Below are 24,903 nucleotides of genomic sequence, written 5' to 3' on the forward strand. Positions count from 1 at the left end.
GATGGAATTTCACGTAGAGGCTGACGCGGAGTGACGCTGGGAGCTGTTTAAAGCCAACAGTGTACCAGGCAGCAAAGCAAATGGCAATACCAATAAAAATCCTCGCGCGGTAGTTGTTATTATCACCCACCGTGGCTGCTCCGCTGCGGAGTAAGACAAATGACGTCAAATCAGAGCTCACTTTGTCTTTTTCCGACTAAAGCTGAGCCCCCGAGAACCACAGAACGGCTAAAATACGCTCACTCTCGGGAATGAAATCTAGGTTGATGTCTTCAGAGGATGTCAATCTGTAAACAGAGGTCAATTTTACACCCTGGATGCGAGCTTCCGGGTTAGTCACCTGCCCCCTTGCAGTAAGGGCCACTGCTTAGAATGCGATTGCTGCTTTGCAAATGCAGCACAGCCTTGAAGTACGCCTGCCTGTGGCGCAGAAGAAACTCTCCGGTCATTTGCAGATGGTCTACTGCCTTGTTAACTCCACACTTAATCCCACGGTCAAGATTGCTTGACGATTCTCCGCACCGGGTTCCCTGTTCTTGAAGCGGTGAACCCACACATAAACTGCCAGCTTGGTATTCCTTCCGGGCATTTATGAGGCACCTTCACAGACGAATCCCTAGCCCTGCTATCCTCAGCTCCGCCACCCCTGCTCCTGCCAGTTGTACCAGTAGCCACTGGAGCTGCTGAGATGCAGTACTGTCATCCCCAGGTACTGCAGATAAATACGGAGGCCAGACGGAGGAGGCGACCCCAGTGTAAAAGGGGGTGACAGAGCCAGGGCTCAAACACACACAGGGTTTACTCAAAGTCTTTGCTGCTATCACCATCTCTGTCACCTTCATTAATGGCTTTGGTTCTCATCAGGTCACCCTTAATGTCTCAGTCTCTTTTCCACGGCCTCTCTGTTTCCACGGCTACTTGCTATCAACCTTCCAAACGCCTCTGGTCCACGCACTGTCCAGTATCGCTTGGCCTAATCTGTCAACTCCTACCAAGGTAGGCCCTGTATGTAATACACACCAAGCCTCCAATGAGACACTGTTCTCAATGACCAGAAACAAGCACATGATGTGAGCAGCGAAAGCTTGTGGCTGTCACAAGGAGGCTGCTCAGATGATCTGCAAAGTGCTTTAAATGAGATTATGGCCATGAACAGTTTTAGAGTTGTTGCTTAACTCCAAGAAGACCCTGCAGTGCCCAGTACGTGAACAGGCCTAAAATCCTCAGGCAAGCAGCGGCTGGGGCTTGGCACACACTCCACAGATGGCTCCCAGTGTCAGGGATGGGTCTTCACAGAACTCACTACACTACAGCAAAGCGGCACATGACCACCTTCCAAGACAGGAAGCTTACAAATATTTTTAGGATGAAGAATTTTTTTCTGTAATTAGAACACTGTTAATATTTTCTGATTCTGCAGACAATGAAGAATTTCAAGGGTTATGGAAAATACTAAAGCAGCAAAAGCTTCTCTCTGGGTTTTTCTTCAAGTTGTGTTTGATTAAGGTTTCCTTTTATCTGCTGAGAGCCAGGGCTGGGAGAAGAGTTTTGAATACACGCACGTCATGGAAAACCTAAGGAATGTTCTCTCATTCTGTACCCAACGAAGCTGACTTCTGGGAAAGGACAGAACTCATGTTCTCTTGCTCCTCTTCTGACATACTGAACTTTTCAAACTCAGCCCTGACTTGGACCTGGAGCTGACGGCATAGCTCTCTATAAAGTTTGGTTCTGACACCTTTCTCTCCTTCAACATCCTTTTCATACTATGCTGTTCAGTGGCATCATTTGCGTTATGTAACATTTAAGGGAGAATTTAATCATTTATGCCTAGCGGGAATAAAATTTAACAACAGCCTGAGTGACCACAAATAAAAATAAAGTGGGGGAAAAAAATCTATCTGCCCATTTTGCTAACTCCTTTGAGCTGGGCAACGTGAGTCTTCTGTTCTTTTGGGCTTTCCTACTTCTCCCCTCTCTTGCCTTTCAAAGCCCGAGCATCCTGTCACACAGATGGCGATGCAGCCCCTGGCACTGCTGGGTTTAATCTGGAAATACTGCAGACGCTCTGGACCAATGCTGCTCACACCTAAAGACACTAACAGCAACCCACACTCACAGTTGCTCCATTTGGATGGTGTTGCCAAACATCTCTTTATAAACAGAGTGTGGTTGTGCTGTCTGGCAGTCACAATACCACTTTAAGGACAAAGGAACATAGCCTGTCCTTTGGATGCCGCTCACTACGGAATTTGGTTGGTGTATGGGGGCTGCAGATCATAGCTCCTCATTTGCTAGGAGATAAAGAGCTGAGACTTCCGTATGACCACATCACACTTATTTTAAAGCTGCTCATTGCTTTAACCCTGTCAATGGTAGTAAGTGCAGATAATTCCATGCAGAATTTTAACTGTATGTCTGAACAATTCATTGGTTTTAGACACTGTAAGAACATATATATAATCTCCCATTTCCCCTTACAAGCTTCCAGTGACTGTTGACATTAATGAATTTGAGAGGTGTCTATTTTTATTAAAAAAAAAGAGACAAATTTTCCAAAGGCTGCTGCAGAATATTTCCCTGCATACATAACAGGGACGGGGGGGGGGGGGGGGAACAGGTACTTGGAGGAGATGAAGTGTCTTTCAGTAAGCTGATATTGAATTTTCCATGGCTGGCGCTCAGCCACGCTCTCAGGAGGCACTTAATTGAATCAGTAGTCTTGAAAGGTTTCCATTGTGTTTTTCCTCAGACCCTCTTATGGATTGCAGACACATTCACAGTGCGCATGGCTCTACTGGAAGATGCTGGCACCCTACTCCTCAGTCTGGTCTCTGTGACAATTGTTCATCCCTCTGAAGAGGCTGCATGCTCTCGGGTCAAGAGGAGGTTACGGCAGACAGGCGCGCGAAGCAATGGCTCTTTACAAGGAACAGAACAAAAGTGCTGGGGAGAAAGGCTCTGCGAGGTCCTTAAACTGCAGCCAGACTGTAGACAAATTGCTCAACGCGGGAGCCAGAACCACATGTCTCCCTGACAAGGACCAGAGGCCAGGCTGCATAACAGACTTCTCTTAAGGTTTCTGAGGGCAAAAAGAACTGGAGTAATGGGGACTGATGGGAAAGGGCAGGCACCAGGGACACTGTCACCAGCGTGTCTGACACCTTCCTGCTGGCTGTGTCCTGTTGTCTTTACACAGCTATCATTTCAGTCTAAGACCCCATGAGGAAACGGTAGCTATCAAGGAACATTCTCAATGAAAGGCTGCGGCTGAATTATTCTTAATGTTTGCCATCTAATTCAAATAGTTCCATTCTCTATCCCACTTCACTATCCACATCTAAAGCCTATAGGTGTTGATAGGGTCTGCACTAAACCATTAGGCACAGTGCTGTGTGGTGCTGGAAGACGCTCGAGGTATTCTTGATGTGTATTTTTGCTCAATACACACAAAATCCTTTGGAGAGAAAGACTTGCTCTATCTATCTATCTATCTATCTATCTATCTATCTATCTATCTATCTATCTATCATCTATCTATCTATCATCTATCTATCTATCTATCTATCTATCTATCTATCTATCTATCTATCTATCTATCTATTGCTTATGGTAGAGGTCACAAAACTAGGGAGAGTTATAAGCTAAGTGCACTGAATAAATTAGTATTAAAATTAAAACTTAGAGAGGAGTTTTAATTCCTAGTCTAACAGTATTTCCTCACTATCTCAATTAAGATACTTTAAAAACAAAACAATCAATCACCCCTAAGCTATGGTAAAATAGTGTTCAAATATCCTTGGCCAATATGCATTGAATGCTGTAACCTAGCAACCTGCAGCAAAGACACTCATATGCTACACATATATGATGTATACACATATATGTATATGAAAGCACACACGTATATACGTTTGTATGCATACATACATACACACTCCCATATACGTAGACTCATGCACACACATTGTTTCATTGCTATTTGATCACTAGACAGTGATCGTTTTAGTAACTGGACAATAATTAAGACAGATGTACAAATGTATCTTCTTTAAGTTTTATTTTTTGAGGATTAGCACATACCCTGCTCAGTTCCATGACAGCACTCTCAAGCCGAACATGGTTTTGCTGCTGCTCTTCCGGTCCTCTTTCCCCCAGTCACCCTGCCCCACCCCATTCCTTCTGGCAGCTCCCTTTTGCCCTTCAGGCCACCTGCTGTTACTTATGACTTATTTAGTTGTCTGGATGCGGGACCAAAGGTTTTCCCTTCTGTCAGTCTTCCTTGTAATGTACTCTTCCCAAACTGCAAGTTCTACGAAGCTGACTGGGTTTCTCTGAGTGAAAACTAGGGTGTTCTGAAGAAATCTAAGTAGAGAAGTCCCAATGTTTTTGACTTTCTCTTGGGTCTTTGGGAATAACTGCAGCTACATTTCACTCAATATTCATGTTTCCATCTTACTGTTTTTTTTTTTTTTTTTGAGACAGGACTTACTTTGTAGCCCAGGCTGGCTTGGAACTCACTATGTAGCTTAAGTTGGCTTAAACTCACAGCGATTCTCCTGCCTCTGGTTCCCCTAGCGCTGGAATTATAGGCATGAGCCACCAGCCATATGCAGCTCAACAATGTATCTGCAAGCTGCTCAAGTGCTCTGTGTTTACAGAACACTGAGCTCAGTGGGTATCGTCTACTTTGCTTTCTTACATCATTTTTCCCTTTCCTTCTGAGCTGTCAGCCTCAGAAAATATTTCTCAAGTGGTGGGTGATAAAATCTCACCAGCACTTGACGCACTGCACCCAGAAATGGCTTCTGTCTGATGCTCACACTCTTAGAGCCTGGAGTGGTATGATTATAAATATTTGTCAAAGCTAACTGGAAGAAACAGAATTAGGGTGTCAGCCACCCCCTCCCACCCAGAGAGAACTGTTTCCACACAGACTTTCAGTAGGTAGGAATGACTAAGGTGGTTGCTATAGTGCACATATCTAAATCCACCATGCTATCAACGGATTGAGTTATAGACACACACACTACACACACACACACACACTACACACACACATTACACACACTACACACACACACACTACACACACACACTACACACACTACACACACACACACTACACACACACACACTACACACACACACACTACACACACACACACTACACACACACACTACACACACACACTACACACACACACACTACACACACACACACACTACACACACACACTACACACACACACTACACACACACACACACACTACACACACTACACACACACACACACTACACACACACACTACACACACACACACTACACACACACACACTACACACACACACTACACACACACACACTACACACACACACACACTACACACACACACTACACACACACACTACACACACACACTACACACACACACTACACACACACACTACACACACACACACTACACACACACACTACACACACACACTACACACACACACTACACACACACACACACACTACACACACACACACTACACACACACACACTACACACACACACACACACACACACCCTTTTGGGGTGTGGAAGTGGGAAAGACGTTTGTTAAAAACATTAGCTGACATTAAATCGCACCAGTATTGATAACTTTGAAAAAGCCCAGCAGAGCCACAGAGCCCAGCGCTGACTGTATAATCAACATGCCACACTTTTATGGAAGACACATTGGTCTTGCCAAGCAACAGCACCCACACAGGTAGGAACCGGTTCACAGGAGAAAGCATGAGCATACATACTTTGGTTTGGGGGCAACTCACTCTTAATTTTTATCTCCTAAGGCCTAAGTTTTGTTTTATTTTTAAAGGGCTGCTCTGTCTTAGGCTTAAGAAGCTGAAATTACAGTGTCATTTGCTAGGATAGTAATTACACGTAAGTGGGAGAACTTTTTAAAGTCAACAGTAAATGTCTTCGGCTGTGCGAATCGCAGCGTGACTCCCATACTCCCACATTCTGTAGCAAGAGACAGCAAATGAATCAACCCTTTTGAATTCTTCCCCAAATGTGCTCCAGATGTGTATAGATAGATCACTAAATATAAACTTAATTGCCTTTTTTCATTTCTGTCCTACTGCTAAGCAACTTTCATACCAAAGTGCTTGACAGAGGACGAGTTCTTTACCATCACTTCTTTTCGGAATAAAACCAACTGGGTTTCTCTGAGCGAAAACTTACGGGTATGGAGAAGGAACCTAAGCAAATACGCTCTCAAACATGCCCTGATTAACCCCGCAGACACTGACAGACGGGCTCTCACTGCCAAGGTGACGCGCTTGCTTCATTCAGGATCAAGTCATTCACTTTTTTTTTTTTTTGATTTTCGAGACAGTGTTTCTCTGTAGCTTTTTGGTTCCTGTCCTGGAACTAGCTTTTCTAGACCAGGCTGGCCTCGAACTCACAGAGATTTGCCTGCCTCTGCCTCCCCAGTGCTGGGATTAAAGGCGTGCACCACCACCACCCGGTTAAGTCATTCACTTTTAAAGTGGCACAGGGTATACCAAAGATACAAGTCACTGGGACTCCCCCCTAACCCATTGCAGCTTTCCTCTTGGCAGTGAGGAACACAGGTGGCTGGCAGCCTCCAGCTGCAACACCTAAAACACACCCAGTGTCTGAGCCGAAGCGCGGCCTTCCTGACTGCGGTCACCATCTTTCTTTGTTTCCATAGGCCCCCAACTTTTAAAGCAAGTAGGCCATGTTTCCTACCTGTCCTTAATTACCAAGCATTCCCTGCTCCCCAAATCCCTTGCAGCCATCACGTCATAAATATTTCTTACTAGAAGTTCATGACCCCTTCTAATTGCCAAACTGTAGGATCCAGAAACTTCAAAACTAGAAGGTATCTGATACCTCTTCCGATTTTCCCTTTAACACATGATGATCACACACATGACTTCAACATCGTGACTGTGTTGTTTTGCCTTGACTTCCCCTAAAGTATTCAATCTTTCAGTTTAATCATATGACTGATATGTGTTTGATACCTCTCTATATATCAAGTATACATGTATTACATGCACCTATCTGTCCATATCATATAAAACAATACCAACAATGGACCACTTTATTTTAACTTATTGTAAGGAATGTAGGTCATAGACAAAATAGACAATGATCCCAGCTGTGAGTGGAGCTACTTTGAGAATTAGGCAAACTTCCATTACCTTGTTCAAACCTCTGAAGTATGGGTAGGAGGCAAGTTAAAACAAAACCAAGAGACACAGATACAAGTCGGTTGTCTGATACAGGCAACCTCAATTCCAGGCCCCTACACACTAGACCCGATACAATACAGAGTTTAATACAAGTCATCAGGAGACTGCATGTGGGGAGGGCCAGTCACTGTAGGAGGATTAGGGAGAGGGCCCAGCCTTAGGAGGAGAAAGAAGGGAATCTCTGCTGCCTTCAGAATGTTTCTGCCTAGCATGTTGAAATGGGGAGACAACCTTTATCACAACAATTCCCGAGTCAAGATGCAGAGTAAATGGTAGAGCTCTTTGGCAAGAAAAATCAGCACCAGGCACTGTGCATGGAACTGGGCACATAGGGAGAAGGAGACAGGGCTTCTGCCTTGCTGGAATTTATTCTTAAATGTCAAGGGGTGAAAAAAAGAGCTAATGACTATCAAATACCACTAGGACAGTGCTTTAGGCAGATGTCAATGTGGCTGCCATAGGCAGCAGGGGACTTCTCTCCATTTAAATGAGAAGAGATGCAATTGCATAGCCAGGGAGAGAAAAGGAGGTAAAGACCCACGAAAACTCCTACTTAGACATCGAGGCTCTGTTTCCTCGGTTCCCTTTCCCAGTAGCTCTAACCTATTTCTGGGAGTGACTGTAAGCTTAATGCAAAGGGAAGGGTGCTGACCCTTTCTGTAAAGTGCTGACTTTGCAAATTGTGCTCCTAACGTAATGGGGTTTCCGGGAACAGTGGTAATGCCAAGGCTTTCTACACAGAGAGATTTTCATAGCCTCACACACCCGTTCAAGTGGTACCTTCATGTCAACTTCAAATGTCCTTTGCTTTCTCACTATAGTGTTTGACTATAGTGGCAGACAAGATACAAAACACCCTTCCGTTTCTACCAAAGATGAGAAAAATCTGGTGAGCTAACAGCTCCACTAATGGAAGTACATTAATTCATGCAGAAAGTAGCTCTATCTTTGTTTTGTTTATTTGTTACTGGTTAAAACGCTTAATAATAAAATAATTTAAAATATTTTACTATTTGATGTTTAACATTCTTAACACTAATTAATAAAATTATCATTATTATTTGTGTGTGTGTATGTGTGTGAGTGTGTGTGTGTGTGTGTGATGTTAATGTGTTGGCATGTGTGTGAAGACCAGAGAACAAATTTGTGGAGTCTGTTCTCTCCTTAAACCAGGGGTTCTCAACTTTTCTAAGGCTGTGACCCTTTAATACAGTTCCTCATGTTGTGGTGAACTCCAATCATAAAATTATTTTTGTTGTTACTTCATAACTGTAATTTTGCTACTGTTATGAATAATAATGTAAATATCTGTGTTTTCCAATGATCTTAGGCGATCCCCATGAAAGAGTCATTTGCCCCTAAGGGGTCAAACTCACAGGTTGAAAACCACTTCCTTAAATATTTATGTGGGTTCTGGGGACTCGAACTCAGGTTATTCAGCTGACATGCTCACCTCTTTACTTGCTGAGCCATCTGGTCAGCCCCTTTAACCAGTTTGACTGTGGACTTCAAGAGGTGTGGTAGGGTAAGAGACTGTACCCAGACAGGAGAGATCAGTCCTTCCTAGATGTTATGTTGATAAACAGTCACACATATTTCTTATTTGATTAATACCCACTGCTAGGCAGTAAAATTACAGTTAATAGAAATTCTATTTCATTTGCCATCTCCCACTGAATTTATACTTCAATTAAAAAGATAATCTAAAACTCTTAATTAACAAAGTACTTCTTAACTACTCAGAATTTTAAGAAATTTGGGACCATCTCATAAAGACTATTACTCGGGCACTAACAAATGAAACATGGTCAATACTATTCCTTTGAACTTGTTTCTCAGTCTTTTGGGACAAGTTTTAATAACTATTTTAGCGAGTTCTACCCCAAACATCTCCTCATAACTATGAAATACAGAACTCAACTATCACAACACAATATGTAGACTACCAACAACTCATATTAAACATTCATTTATTCCATGGCAATTCATTTTAAGGTATCAGGACGATGCAGGACATGATGACCCGTAAGACACAAGAGTGTATGAGAATTAAGTGTGAACTGATAGCTTCTCAATTCGAAAGAACAATCAGGACAGTTAAGCCAGGTTTGATGTGAGTTGTGCTGAGAGGTCTGGGGGTGGTAACGCATTTGAGGTTGGGCACCTGCCACAAAGGCAAGTGATCAGGAAGAATGGAAGACGGGAACACTTACGTCATTAATTCTGTGTGGGGAGTATTGCAAAATACATTGTATTTTCTTGTTAAAAAAATCTCTAAAGGCCTGGGGAGCATCTCTCCCCATCTCCTGCCACAGAGTTAAGAATAACACCCACGCATGTTTCTGCTGAAGGTAGACAAAACTCTCTAGGGAACATCGCAAGGCTAAACGCTTGTAGGGTGTTACTCCCCCAACCATTTTTATCTTACTTGAATTCTCTAATTCCAAGTCAAATTCTTAATGGTTTAGTCAAAGCATTGGCAAACTCTTCCTTAGAGGACCAGATAATAAGTATATCACGCTGTGTTGCTGATCACTGCCGTAACTGCTCACCAGTGGCACCGCAGCAGACAGCAGCCACAGACAACACAGGACAGATGGGCCAGGCTGTGTGCCAACAAAACTTTCTTTATAAAAATGGGCTATCTGCTGCCTTGCCCTACAAGCTGTGGTTTGTGGGATCTTCGTTTAGCCTCGCATTGTGGGATTCAGCTAAAGCTGCAAATTTTACAAGAAGAGAGACAGTCTTTCAGACCACGGCATTTGCATACAACTGGGTCTCCTCCAGAAGGTACATGAATGTCATTAAAACCAAGCATTTCTATATCTTTCTAATTCACTGAACACAGAAAAACAACAATACAAGTTTGAGAGCACAGCTACCAAAGGTTCTCAGGAGCCAGAGGATAAAGCTTTTCCAGACTTGTGAACAGAGACTAATCTGTTTCTTATCAGCGCCTCAGAAAAGCATGTAAGCCATGTTACTTTGAAAGATGTATTTTCAGAGAGGAATCAGAGAAAAGGCTGAGGAACCACTACGCATCTGGATGAGTTTCAGGGCTTGTGAAACGAGCTGATGAAGCCCCAACAGGAAGTAGCAGCGTGTAAAGGCCAACGGTTCTGCTGTGGTTACACTCAAGGTTCAGGATGATGTGATTTTCCCAGAACTAAGGATTTGATACTCGGGATGTGCACGGAGAAAGAACACCCACTCGGGTCTCGCGGGGTTCCTGACGATAGTGCATGCCCGTCCTTGGCTGGATAACGAACATGAATTGGAGCCTTCATGAGGAAAGAAACGGCTTAACACACAGCTGCTGACAGTGAGAGTCTGTGAACACGGGTTTCTTTGAGCTAGTCACACTGGGGTTCTGGGAGAATGACGCAGAGTGGTTCATGCCCAACACTACATGCTCCCTGAGTACTGAGAGAAGATATGACTGACACAAGACAGTGTGGGTATCAGGACTGGAGAAGGGGTTTCAGAAGTTTATTGCAAAGTGACTTCTGGTTCATTAGATGTGGATAAATTCAAACACTATTTAAAACACTTGGCAATAATGGGACTTTTCATTTCAATAGTAATAGCATTTGAAAACACTATTTAGATGATACCCTTATAAAGTACCAACACAAACAATATTTTTCTCACTCCTTAGCTTTTCTGGTAAGATAGAGACCACTTTACTGGAGAAGGTATATGCCTGGTCTTCAAACACACAGGGCGAGGAATACAATGAAAGCCAATAGTTTCCTTAGCTGCACCATGTGACTTCTCTTTCAGAGTCCTTCGGCAATCCCCCTTGTCTTTGCCAGATTCTAATTCATGGGTGGTGATATATTTACAATATGGTTTCACGGGAGCGTCAGAACGACAGGAAACCCATATTAAATGACAGTTTACTTAACAACTTCTCAAAGGTATGTCTTTATTGGTGGCCTTAAAGAAGACAGCATTCTATTGCAGAAAGAAAAAAATGAAAGATAGTAAGGGTTGGTTGGACTGATATTAGGAGACCAGAGTCAGAGAGCTTGGGTGAATGACTAATGAAAGAATTTACGTTTCTCTGTAGAAGCAGGGAGAAATTGTACTCAGTGAATTCCGAAAAAGATTTAGGGAGATTAACTAAGCAAAGAGACGTGAAATCATTTGGAATTAAAGTGTCATTTTGAGCCAGGCATTGTGATAGGTGCTGTCATGAGACTGAGCACAACTTACTCCATGCCAAATTGAAATTACAGTTTTATAAAACATGGGAAATTGTAGGAACTTGAGGGGCTAAACATGAATGGAGTACAGGAAAACAAAGGGGAATCAATGAAAAGGGTCATTGCTTCCAATGATGGGTGGAAAAAAAAATCAATTCAGTGAGCGTCCAACTACAAAGGGTAAAATACACACATTTTTGAGTCAAGGGAAACCAAGCAGACGTAACTTACTAAACTTTAAATGAAAGAGGAGCTATTAAACAAATATTTGTCTTGGATGATGGTCTGTCTATCATAATGAACTTTTGTATCTGGGCCCTGGTAATTGCTGGTTTGATGGGAATAGTGCAGCAAGTATTCGATATGTACTCTTCAGGTGTTGGAATACTGATTATAGTGCCAAATCTTCCAAAGCATGTGATTATTAGGTTATAAGCATGTACTCAGAAGAGGTACAAATATGGAAGTCTTTCTAACCGTAGCAATCTTGGGGGGGGCTCCTAAATTTGTAGATGCTATTTGATGAATGAGGAATCAAATTATACGTGAATATATCAGAAAGCAAAGAGTACATGATCAGTCCTGAGCCATTCCATAAATGATTGGATAAAACCAGCGAAGCAATAAAACATTTGGTACAGCTCTCCTACTCTTATGCTTAGGGATAACCACGAAACCATTACAGAACAAAGTTATTACTGAGAGTAGAAAACAAAAGCCAATCATTGTGGTTTCCAGGATGCTCATATTATAAACTCACAAGTCCAGGGTGTTATGTTCGTAAAATCACAAGATGGTGCATTGGTAGAGCACATGATCACATAGTTGAAGGAATTGAAGGAATCCATGAGCGCATTAACAAGATTATTTCAATGTCATCCTTTGCGGTCATCCCCAAAGTGATTACTTTGAAATATCAATGCACTGCTAATTTAAATTGTACAGGAACCTACATTCTGAAGAGCTGACATAACTTCCTTTGAGTTGACACAATCAAGTTCAGAGTCAGACACGACAAGCTTGAAAGAGGGGATGGAAAGAATTTACAATATTTATCTTGATTACACTAGGAAGGAGGAGCATAGGGTTTTTCGTTTTGTTGGTTGTGTGAGATATTTGTTGACCTGTGGTGGAGAACAGGAGTCGGGGTTAGGACCGGGACTGAAGCACAGAAAACCCAGGCAGTTAACACTGCTGTGCAGACAGGGAGGGCACTCCTTTCAGAGGGTCTCCTTTTATTGGAACTATCTATGCAGCGGCTAAATTACTAGTTACAGATTCTTGTTAAATTAGATTTTTCTCATCTCTCCATCCCGCAGATTGGGGGAAAAATGAAAGTCCTGCCATGGGCTGTTGGAATGGGACTGCACGCTCTGCTCTTCAGAGACAGTCAAGAGAAATATGCAACTTTAAGATCCTCCCTCCAAAACAGACTGCAGGTAGGCAGGGTCACAGGCTGAGCACAGTGGTTATAAAAGTTTCATTCTGGTGAGTGAGTCATGCTCAGGGAACAACAAAACAAGGGGCTGTCCACAGTAAAAACAACCCAGACAATGATGTCATCAGGAAGGCACCAAGTGGAGAGAGCTCTTCTCCTGACCTGTGTGGGGCGGGGGCTGGAATGTGGCCCAGATAGCCCCTGAATAGAAATCGTCACCACTTCCTTGGACAGTAGCTCAGTTTTGAGGGGGGGGGGGATAGGGTAGCGTAAATGCATCCACAGTTCTTGGCTCATTAGGACTCCCATAGAGACAGATGAGTGAGTTTGGATAAAACAGAATGACTCGGAGAGGCAGAAATGGAGTCAAGCCAGTAAGTATAAGGGCAAGAAATGAGGACAGTGACAAGGAATATTTTGTTTCACTGACATGACATGTAGACAATCACAGTAAAAGCAAGAGCCCATTAGGAAACGGTGTGGCTGGTGTAACATAACCAACTCCCACAACGATAGAAGGACAATCCAATTAAAAGTGAATAAAAGATGTGGAATGAAATCAAAGCCACAGTAGGACAACACTACATTCCTTTCAGAGTGACAATAATAATAATAATAATAATAATAATAATAATAGATAACTAGTCTTTGTAAAGGTGGTGGAGAGGGTAGAAGCTTCATATATCGCTACAGTCAAAGCAAAGTGGTACTGCATATCCAATAAGAAACCACTAAACAGAACACTGGAAGCCAAACTAAAGAGAAAGACAAGTATAGTCAAGAGACTCTAAGAAAATGAATGAAGCTACAATTTCATGAAAAACAAACCACAACTAGGAAGACAAACCAGTAAAGAACATCAAGACGGCTAATCTACACACACCTTTCAATAGTTAAGTCTGAATAGCGAAGACATCAAGATTCCAATCAAAAGTCAAGGGTAAATGGATTAAGAAAATCTGTCTATCTATTGTCTACAAGAAGTTCATCGTATAGTGGTGCCATAGTGGCACAAACTGGCTTCAGGAGTAACCAATCACATTTTAAAAACAGGATTTAAGGCCCACACTCCATGAGATGGAACACTGCTAAAGTAGCCAAGAATCTGGGACTAGATAAGCTGTGTACCGTAAGGAAAAACCTACTCCTATTATTCTGCTAAAGAAACAGCAATAAAGGGACTTCTAATGATGTATTTATATCCAAAGGTCAGTGCACTGCTCAACCCTCATCAGAGAAGCTTCTTCTTGCAACACAGAGACCCACAAGAAGGGGTCTTTACACGACTTTGTAAGAGACTTTGGAACACTCACCCTAAATAGGATGTCTTTATCAAACCCCTCCCCTTAAGGCTTAAGGACCTATGTGGAAAAGGAGGTGAAAATGTTCTAAGACTCAGGTGGTGGGTTAACTTCAATGAAAGAGCATCCTCCAGACCCCATAGGATACACATATTAATTCAGAAAGACCATGGCAGCACACACAGCACCTGTACAGGTTCAAATAAGACAAGATACCAACACTGAGAAAGGGAGATAGACACTAAGTTCCATCCCTAAGCAAAAATCTATTTACAATTGAGAGTTCCTGGGAAAGGGAAAATCAGTTTTCTCCAATGGAATGCCACTAAGTCTATCAGCCATACACTAGGGCTGCGCAATGTAAAAATAACTCAGTGATATTTTTCTACACATTTGGTGTTGTTTTCCTTTGGTAATTTTTTGTTTTTCCTTTTGTTTGTTTTGACTTTCTTTTTTCAGAGAGAGGTAATAAGAACACATTGAGATGAGTGTGTGAGGGGGGAAGTGGGGAGGATATGGGAGGATTTAGAGGAGGAGAAGGAATATAAAAATATATTGTATGAAAAATTTAAAAATTGAATAAATTAAAATAGAAACTCAACTTTAAAGATAGGCACCACCTTAAAATGAAAAGATAAAAAGGGTTCTAGACAAATGGGATCAAGAAGCAAGCAGGTGTCGCATCCTAGTATCATAACAGAATCTGAACTACACTAATTAGAAGAGACAAAGAAGAGTATGCCATTCTAATCAAGGACTCGATTAATGATCGCTTTACCAGGGATATGTCACAATACTAAACACATATGCACCAAACTGTGCTGCACACAATTTCATAAATAGCATAATGAGATTAAGGACAGAGGTTAACACGAACCCAATAATAGTAGATGATTTTAGCACGCCAATAGATAGGTCATGTGTGCAAAAAACAGCAGAGGAACCTCAGAATTCAATGATGTTTTACAGTGAATCTAACAGGTATCTACAGACACCAAATAATATACATTGTACTCAGTAGCACATGGAAGCTTCTTTAAAACAAACCACATGTTGGAGCATAGAAGAACCTTATAAAAACAGAAACATTGAAATAATCTCATGTATTCTATCTGACCATTGGGTAGTACAACTTGAAATTAACAGCAAACAAATCTCTAGTAAATATAAACTCACAGAGATTGAAGATCTCATTACTAAATGACAAATGGGTCAAAGAAGAAATCAAAAATATTCCTGTAGCAAAATGTAAAAGGAAAACACAACAGAATGAACCCCGAGACACAGCACTAAGAGGGACATGCGTAACCCTCAGTGTCTATAATACAACACCAGAAAGTACTAAGAGGGACATGCATAGCCGTAAGTGTCTACAGGACAACACCAGAAAGAGCACAGACAAAAGACGTAATGATGCAACTCAAGAATTCAGGGAAAAAAAGGAACATCCAAAACCAAACTCAGTAGATGGCAAGAAAGAATCAGTATCAAGGCAGAAATGAATGGGACGGAAATAAAGAAATACAAAGAGTCAATGATTCTAAGACCCGGCTCCCTGAGGAGATAAACAAGACGGACAGATCCTCAGCCCCACTAAAGGGAAGAGGAACAGAGGTCAGAGCCAGAGACAAACACATGACCACAGATACCAGGGAAGCACGGAACACCATGAGAACACTTTAAATACGTGCACTCCATTAATAAGGACTATATAAGAATGTATGAACTCTACCACTAAGCTATGTTCCTGCTCCTCTTCCCTGCCTTTTCTCTTCTGAGAGCAAGTGTTGGTGTTGTTTACATGCTCTAAACATGGGTAGTCCTAGCTTAGTCGCTTTAGAGGCTGGGATTAGAGGAGGGCACCACCATCCCCCTTTCCTGGCCTCTACAGTCTAGCCTAAAGCAATGGATAGAGTCCTCCCGATTCACTCAGGGCTTTGAACACAGTCTTTTGTATACTGTAGAAAAGTACGAGGAAGGGTAGGCACTGTATGGTTTATAGCATGGTATCTGAAAAGAGCAGGGTGAACTCTGGGAGGAACAAACGCAGACTGTGTAACCGAGTATGCAGATTCACCACATTGAAAAGTAAAAATGTATAAAGCGATTTGCCCTCAGGACAGGGAGTCATAAAACGGCTCCCACATATATCGGATCACCAGTGGGCAAGGAGGAAGCCACTCTTAAAGCTCATGCTAGGGCGTGAGGTGGGTGGGTACCAAATAATATCTGCTGTTATCTCTCGTGATGAGGTTGGAAGATCACATCAGGAAGAATTCAGGGAAAGAAATGAAGGAAAACGACACCTAGGAATAGCTGAAGGGATTATAGACGTTTTCTGTAGGAGATGGACTAGAAACCTGCACACCTGGAGAGCTTTCTACTCGAGACTGAACGCACAGTACACTTCCTCTGTCTTCCACCAGGCACTTCTCTGAGCAAAGGAAAGAGTCACAGAGATCAGAGACTCTGATGAAACCACTGGTCCTCCGCGCCCGGAAGCACATGCAAGCAATGCTCACACAACGTATTTCACATACAGCTTAGAAGCCCGTGCCTTCGAAGTTATAAAGACCCAGAAGTCATCTTACAGAATAAAGCAGGTCTTTTTTCCCTGGATGCCAAAAGCAATATCCCTGTCCTGGAAGATGGATTGTACTTATGGCAAGCAGAGGGACTGGGGAGTCTGCAGTGGACAACCTGCAAGGTCTTTCCCCAAACCGTGCGTTAATTCCAAAGGAGTTTCAAAATAATTTCACAATATCAAGTATTTAAAACACAAGTTGTTACTGCTCTTTTTGTGAAAAGATGCTGATCAGGAGCAACACAGACCATCAAAAGGCCAACCTGACTAACTGGATGTATCTACAAAGATTTCTCTCCGCTAACTGTGCAACAGTCATGGTAGTGAATTTAAGATTATTTCTTTTATTATAAGAAATAGAAAACTGTTTTCATGAATTGCTTTTCCAATTCTTGCCTACAGCCTGGGTCCCAGGTGCAACCTTCCCTGCAACCCCCCCCCCCCCCCCACAGTACTTGCAAGGCATTTATACCAGGTTACAGAGACTTTTTGAAGCAGCCGGCCGGTCACTGTAGCAGGCGTACCTCTGAGTACCCTCACTGACTGTGAGATGGGATTTCTTGGCTCTGTGGACCTATGTTCTAGGTAATTCACCAGTGCTTAACCCCAAGAGCATTTACATGTTTACTGGAGGGAAGAAAAGCAGGTGTACCTCTACCTTAACTGCTCCTTATACGAGTGCTGCCTGTTTCTTCAAGAGTCAGGGTCTTACTCAACTGAAAACGCGTTCCATCATTCTGAGACACCACTCCTTAAACGTTGTTTCAATTTCTTCTTTAAATGCCTATGACTAGTTATGGTAATAATTTTGAAAGATTCCCCCAACCCTGAAATAATTACAGACACATCATATTTAAGATTATGCTGTTTGAAAATGACTAGCCTAAGTGTCAAGGAGAAGACATGTGTGTCTGCCTTGTGATGGAAAAGGGGCAGCTGTGTCAACAATTCGTTAATTACAATCCTAATGATAGAACTACTCACTGATGGCCCTGGCATTATGGTTGCTAGTCTCCTGGAGAACACGATTGCAATTTCAAGTATTACATCTTCATTTTCTTACTTTATTCACTTGTCATTGCTCAAAATTCCCATTTAAATTCATCTTTCAAAATGGAAGGGACAAACGAGAATCTACCATCGATGGTCGATGTAAGGTGACAACACGGTCTGGAACTCATCAATTAGGCTGGCTTGGGAGCCCCAGGGGTACCTCTGCTTTTTATCTCCCCAGTACTAGAATTATAAGCATGTGTTAGCGTGGCTGCTGGGGGCTAAGCCCTGATCCTCCCTCTTGCAAAACAAACACTGCCCCAACAGAACGACTTCCCCTCTTCAGTGCTCCTCTATGGGCTGTCCACGTCTTACAAAGGACTTGAGCGTATAATTCAGGAGAAGGGTGTTTGCAAAGTTTCCTTGGAGGGGTTGCCTTTACCAGAAAGAGCGCCATACTCACCAGAGAGGAAATATGCCCAGCCGTGTGGTGATAAAAACCATGGCAAACATGACAAACAGAAGATCACACATTTTCTGAAATTTGGCATAATTTGCCATTTTGGCAGCCTGTAAGAGGAAGGAATGCAACTTATTCAATTAGACTGATAAAAGAAAAGTTTCCTGCAGTATGCACGAGGCCACAGTGAGGTCTATCAATGAGGTATACCTTACCACATGCATAAAAATGTCTGTTACTTAAAAGTAGCACACATCACACCAGCATTTATAAATTACTCAAAAGTTGAGTGAAACGTGGATTAACCAAACTATAACTTTCACAGTTTTAATAAAATATTTAGTAACCTTAAAAATTCAATTATATGGCCAATTTCAGGAAACAGAGGACAAATAAGAAACTTCTGCACTATGTGATGTTAGCAAGCCAGAGATAGCAATACAGAAACCACGTAACAGGTCATTACAGAAAGTCTTCAGAGACTGCACAGAGCCCAGAGAGCTTCTCCATATTTGTCTTCCTTCTTCCTGCTTCGAGGGTTGTGCTAACTTTAACCATCCCAGAAGTGCTGTGGGGAGACGGGGTCCCAGCTGATTCCAACAAACTTAGAGATGAGGAGAGCGTCACGACTATCGGGTCAGAGAATCTCTTTCAGTAGAATCTCTGACCATATTACAGGCTCATTTTCTAGATAAAATTTACTAATGTCCCAATGTCTGCAGGGAATACTTTCACGGCTGATGACAACAGTTTTGGCGATTTTATATATAATATAAATTAGTCCAGGGAGGCAACCATACACCACTTTTAAAAGAGTCTCAGTAAGGTCAGGTGGGCCTGGAAGTGGACTTTTTTTCTTCCTCACTCCTTGCGGGTGTGCAGAGTCTACCGCACTAAGCACTGTTACAAACAGTGGATCGCTTCTGCACACACAATATTCTTCTCTCTGACTTGGAAAATTAATTACTGGAAAGAGTGCTGATAGCATCCTCGGAGGCAGCAATTTAACGGTGCTAAGCAGTGCACGAAGCTACGAGAGAAATGTGTCTTAGGAGGAAATATCCCTCACCCGAGTGGAAGTTAAAATTAGGAGCTTTTAATTTCATGAATACGTGAAGTATAACACCACGAACTACATTAAAATAAAAGTACTTTCGGCCTTCTTCTGGCTAGGTATTACCAACAAGTCATTCTCCTTTCACACTGACCCGCCTAGCAGTGACAAAGAAGCAACGGCATCAACTTGGCAGAGATGTGGGTGCTGTAAACCCTCCTTTTCAATCTCATTAACTAGACATTTCCGAGCATTCTCTATGATGTCAAAAAACAATCCAGGTTATGAAAGCCTTTTGCTTTTATGCCCCATACTTGGATTCTTGGATTAACTATCTTTTTTTTTTTTTGGATGAAACTGGTGGATGACAGCTCAGCCCATATCTCCTCTCTCACAGCTCTGACTAAGCTGCACACCAGAGATTTCCACAGGAATTAACATGGGCTGCAGGTCCACGACTGAGTTCAACATGTAGCCTGAGGCATAAACGTCCACTTCTAAGCACACACAGGACGAATTATAATAGAACTTCAGAAGGCTTCCTTCCTATTCCATCCATTTCTCCTTTTAAAAACATCCTGCATGAAGTTCAGCTTGAGTCACTTAATAATCGTGGCCTTAAACTATCTTCTGACTTATGCAGTTCAGAAGGCCTATCTTTGCTTCAAACCTTCAGGGGACCAGGATTTTTGGTGAGGTTTTATTCTCAATTCAAACTCTAATTCACAGCCTCTATGAAAGATTAAAAGTGTACATTTGTGCCTCCTATTGCAATAATGGATCACCGAGGAGACCTCTGTCTTTGCAGCAATAGAACCATTGCCTGGCAGGAAAAAAAAAAAAAACAAAACGCCAAATGACTCCAAGAGTCATCTCTACATGAGCTCTGTACTATTTTAAAAGTTAATTTTGACCAGCTATATAATTTCTTAGCATAAAATGAAAAGGCTTATTTTATGCATATAACATCATTGAGCATAATTCTGAAAGTGATAAATTCTTTACAAATCTTTGGTATAAAATTTATGATTAATATACCCTTTGCATTGTTAAAACCACTAGGATAGTATGTATAACTGGTAACAAAAATCAAACTGCTTAATTTTATTATAACTACTAAACTGGGTTATATGCAGTTTCCAGATAAATTAGTGTGACTCTTAGGAGAAAAATCTACTAAAACAATGGTTTTTCTGATACAGAATCAACCATCCAAAGGTGGACTGGTCAAGGCGTCCAGCTTCCTATTAGCTGAGGATACTAACAACCTCACTCTGGACACAGTTTCATGCCAGCTTAGCTCACTAATCACCTAACACTTTCAAAGCAACATCCACCACACTACAGGACTGCTGGTCTGGGGACTTCGTGAGTTCTGGATTTTGTCTTTTTCAAGACGAAAGGAAAAGTTGTTACCTCTAGCAGAGCATCGGCCGAGTCGTGAAGACAGAGAACCAGGGTCCCGACTCGGGCCATGTTGTTGACGTATGAAAAGGTTATCAAGAAAATAGTTGCAAGGTGGTGCAGGAACATAATGCCGAAGTCCTCGAGGAAGGAAAAACAAAAGAAAGTCGGTGTTCAGCAACATCATGGTATTTCCACTCACCCATTTAATCTCTAAGCCAACATAGGCAGGGAACCTTCACAGCTGTAACATGGGGTACTTAAGTGTAAGACGCAACTCCTGCCCTTTTGAGGCTTCCCATCTATTGGGAGAGATACACAAGTGACCAGTTCATGGAGAATGGACTTCAATACCACAATGAAAGTCAGAACACAATGGGAGAAACCGGCACAGGATTTTAAGCAAAGAAAAGCACTATTTAGACTTGGTTTTCGTTCTGACATGTTTAAGTGCCCTGCAAAGGCCCATGCTTGCCCAACGTGCTGCCAGGAGATCCTGTCTTTCTTGTTTTCTGGCTGCCACCAGGTGAGTGGCTTATACCACTCTACATGGCTTCCTCAATATACTGCATTGCTACAGACTCCACAACAGCATGCCGACCAACCATTGACTAGAACCTCTGAAAATATGACCTAAACTAGCCCCCTTTTTCTTACAAATTGATTTGCTTCAGTAACAGAAAACAAACAAACTTGAAGATCTATGGGATGACAGCATGTATCTATTTTTCTGATATTTAGTAGTTGCAGTTTTGGAAGACACACAGACATAAACACAGGCAGACAGACACACACACACACATTGGGAAATGAATCCAGAGCTTTGTACGTGCTAGGGAAACAGTCTAGACACATTCCATATTCCATCTCTCGGTCCACTTCTTATTTTAAGATCGTTCTTACTAAGTTGCCCAGGCTGGCTTTGACCTTTCAATTGTCCTGTCTTAGCTACTTGAGTAGTTGGGATTACACGCCCGTGCCACCAAGCTCAGATACACACAATAACATTATTTGCACGCACGAGGTATATTTGAAGAAGTATTCAGTTAAAGCAAGGAGACAGGGAGACCTGACTCCTAGGATGGCCAGTCTCTGTTAGTTACATGAAGCCCAATAAACAACATATTCAGGCTCACAATAATGCATTATTCTAAATGCTTGTCTTCTTTGGCCCCAAATTCATGTAAAGATCCTAATGACCAAGATGAACATGTTAGGGGGCGGGAACAGACAAGGTCATGACAAGTATTAGTGTCTCTACATGTGAGGCCCAGACAGAAACACTGCCCCACCTACTATATGAGGACATAGCTAGAGGCTATGAACCAGGAAAGGAGACATCACAGGATGCCAAGTCTGTTAGTGCTTTGAGTTAAGATTTACAAGCCACCAGAACTGGAAGGAATACATTTGCCTTGTTTTATAAGCTGCCAATACTGCATTTTGTTCTAGAAGTCTAGGAAGATTAAGAGGTACTGACTGATTCTGTTATTGAATGAATTTCGTGGACTGTGTTTCTCACTGTTAGTGCGTTTCCCCTAGAGCATGCCCACTGGGTACCAAAATAAGAGCCCTACACGCGGGGTTTTCTAGTAGAAATAGAGAGGAACAGAGGCTATGGTGGAAACTATATATATTATCTTTACTGTTCTTTTTTTTGCTACTGCCATTATTTTTTTAGTTATTTCATTCTTATTTCCATGTGTGTTATATAAAGACATGGCCCATGTGTGCAGTGCCTACTGAGCCAGAAGAGGGCATTAGATCCTCTTGGAGTTGGAGTTGGCAGTTGTGAGCTGCCTGGTATGGGCGCTGGGAACCAAACTTAGCAGTAAGCTAGTTTTCTTAACCACCGAGCCAGTTCTCCAGCCCCAACTACCACTGTTTTAAAAAATAATTTATTTGGTGACTAGAAAGTAACTGTTTAATCATTGGTATGAAACGATACCAATCTCACCTGTGCTGAGAGATTCATGGCAGGCCATGAAGTCAATGATAAAACTCTCCCTGGGGCGTCCAAGGTGACTTTATTCGTGGCACTAGAGCAGGTGCAGAGTCCCCAGGAACTCCCCTCCAGCACTCCCCGTCCTCGCTGTAAGGTAACAAGGCTGTGTGCATTCTAGCCGTGCCTTCACCCCCCTCCTTGCTCCGTCTACAGGGACGATTTTCCAGTCTGCTTCAGGAACGAGTGTGGGCAGCAGGTCTTAGGCTGTCGTCCAGCCAAGCTACACTGACGTTTGCTGATGCAGAGGCAAGACGTCACCCTAGTTCTCTGAGGATTCCAGTTTATCTTTGGTTCCCGTGGAAAATGGCAGCCTCGGATCTTCTCTTCCTGAGCCGCCTTGTTCTTTCCCCTTCTCTACTCACTTTGCATCCAGGGCCACTGTCACTGGTTTCCTACTTACAGTCACCTTTTCTACTACCCAGAAGATACCCATTCCTAAATTCTAGTCTCTTGTTGAACTCAATCAAACAATTGCTTTTTTAGACATTTCTGGCCCCTGTGTTTAAATCAACTTTTATTTTAATATGAAAGTTCAAGAGATTATGACAGGGACTCAACAACAGAATGACTCCTGAACACCTCACGAATCTGAGCTTAGAGGACAATTATGAAGTACATACGGCACGGGAGGCAGCTTGTGATCTCGGTTCCAAGTTACCAGCTTTGTAATTTTCAGAAAAGGCATCAGCTTCCTCACTTTACGGTTAAGATGCTGGATCAGATCTGTTACAGTTGTCAATTCTACAACTCTAGGCATAGTAGCTCCAGGGAGTGGCCCTTGAAGTCTTTAATCTACTAATTTCAGACCTGTCTAATTTATGAAGCGACTAAGAAGGTACTGACTCTGGCATATGTAATGTAGGTAAGAGCATGCATAATCCCATCAAATGCCCCCACCTCCCCGCTACTTTATGGTTCAGTAGCTGCTGATGTCACTACCCTCTGCACTGGAGGTGCACCCTACACCTTTAATAGTTTTACGGTCACTTTGGTGGAGACGCTCCAGTCACTTTGGTTCCCAGGTATCTCTGCCTTGCGTAGATAACCACACACAGTGACTCAATACAGAGATCCACACCATGTGCCAGTTCCCCCAATGAGGCCGGATAATGAATCACTAAAACACAGGGATTTATTTTCAGTGAACTCAATCTCTAAGTGCGTGGCCTAGCCTGGCAGTGGCCATCAGTGGCAGAATAGTCTTTTGTCTCCGTCAATACTTCGGCCTAGGATGATATGCAATATATTCGTCAGTATTGCTCTAGGGTAGGGTCATTTCAGGTTCCCTATCCTCAGCTGCCCAGGGAACTAACTGGGGACCTCAGCTTGGGCACCTGGGAGCCCCTCTAGGGTCAAGTCTCCTGCCCACCCTAAAGTGGGTCCCTTAACTCAGAATTGTGGTTCCGTGCTCCCCTATCCAACCTTCCTTTATCCCGATCCTCCTGTTTCCCCAAGTCCACCCTCCTTCCCTTCTACCTTTTCTCTCCCCATCTCCCCTAACCCCCATCCCACCCCACCCCCAAGATCCCACTTTTCCCCCCGGCAATTTTGTCTACTTCCCTTATCCAAGAGGATAACTATATGTTTTTCCTTGGGTTCCCCTTCTTACTTAGCTTCTTTAGATTCGCCTATTGTAGACTCCGTGAACCCTATTTATCTGGCGATGGATGGAGACAGAGACAGAGACCCACACTGGAGCACTGGACTGAGCTCCCAAGGTCCCAATGAGGAGCAGAAGGAGTGAGAACATGAGCAAAGATGTCGGGACCACGAGGAGTGCACCCACCCACTGAGACAGTGGAGATGATCTACTGGGAGCTCACCAAGGCCAGCTGGACTGTTACCAGAAAAAGCATGGGATAAAACTGGACTCTCGGAACATGGCGAACAATGAGGGCTGATGAGACGCCAAGGACAATGGCACGCGGTTTTGATCCTACGCAATGTGCTGGCTTGGTGGGAGCCTAGCCAGTCTGGATGTTCACCTTCCTAGATATGGATGGAGGGGGGAGGACCTAGGACGTACCACAGGGCAGGGAACCCTGACAGCTCTTTGGACTGGAAAGGGAGGGGGAGAGGAGTGGGGGGAAGGGGAGAGGGGTGGGAGGAGGGGGAGAAGAGTGGGGGGAGGGGGAGAAGAGTGGGAGGAGGGGGAGGGAAATGGGAGGCTGGTGGGAG

General features: G+C 42.9%; 1 protein-coding gene across 2 annotated transcripts in view; it reads right to left on the minus strand.

Annotated features, from left to right (window-relative positions):
• The window catches only part of Cers6 (ceramide synthase 6), a 237,699-nt gene that overhangs the window by 16,364 nt on the left and 196,432 nt on the right, over positions 1-24,903 (minus strand). For both annotated transcript variants that reach the window (XM_075984978.1, XM_075984977.1), the window contains exons 7-8: positions 20,733-20,861; positions 18,266-18,372 (exon numbers count right to left, since the gene is read on the minus strand). In XM_075984978.1, the coding sequence (XP_075841093.1) occupies positions 18,266-18,372; positions 20,733-20,861 (236 nt within the window). The remainder of the gene's footprint in view (positions 1-18,265; positions 18,373-20,732; positions 20,862-24,903) is intronic.

The sequence above is a fragment of the Microtus pennsylvanicus genome, chromosome 9, assembly GCF_037038515.1.
Source record: "Microtus pennsylvanicus isolate mMicPen1 chromosome 9, mMicPen1.hap1, whole genome shotgun sequence".
Lineage (NCBI taxonomy): Eukaryota > Metazoa > Chordata > Mammalia > Rodentia > Cricetidae > Microtus > Microtus pennsylvanicus.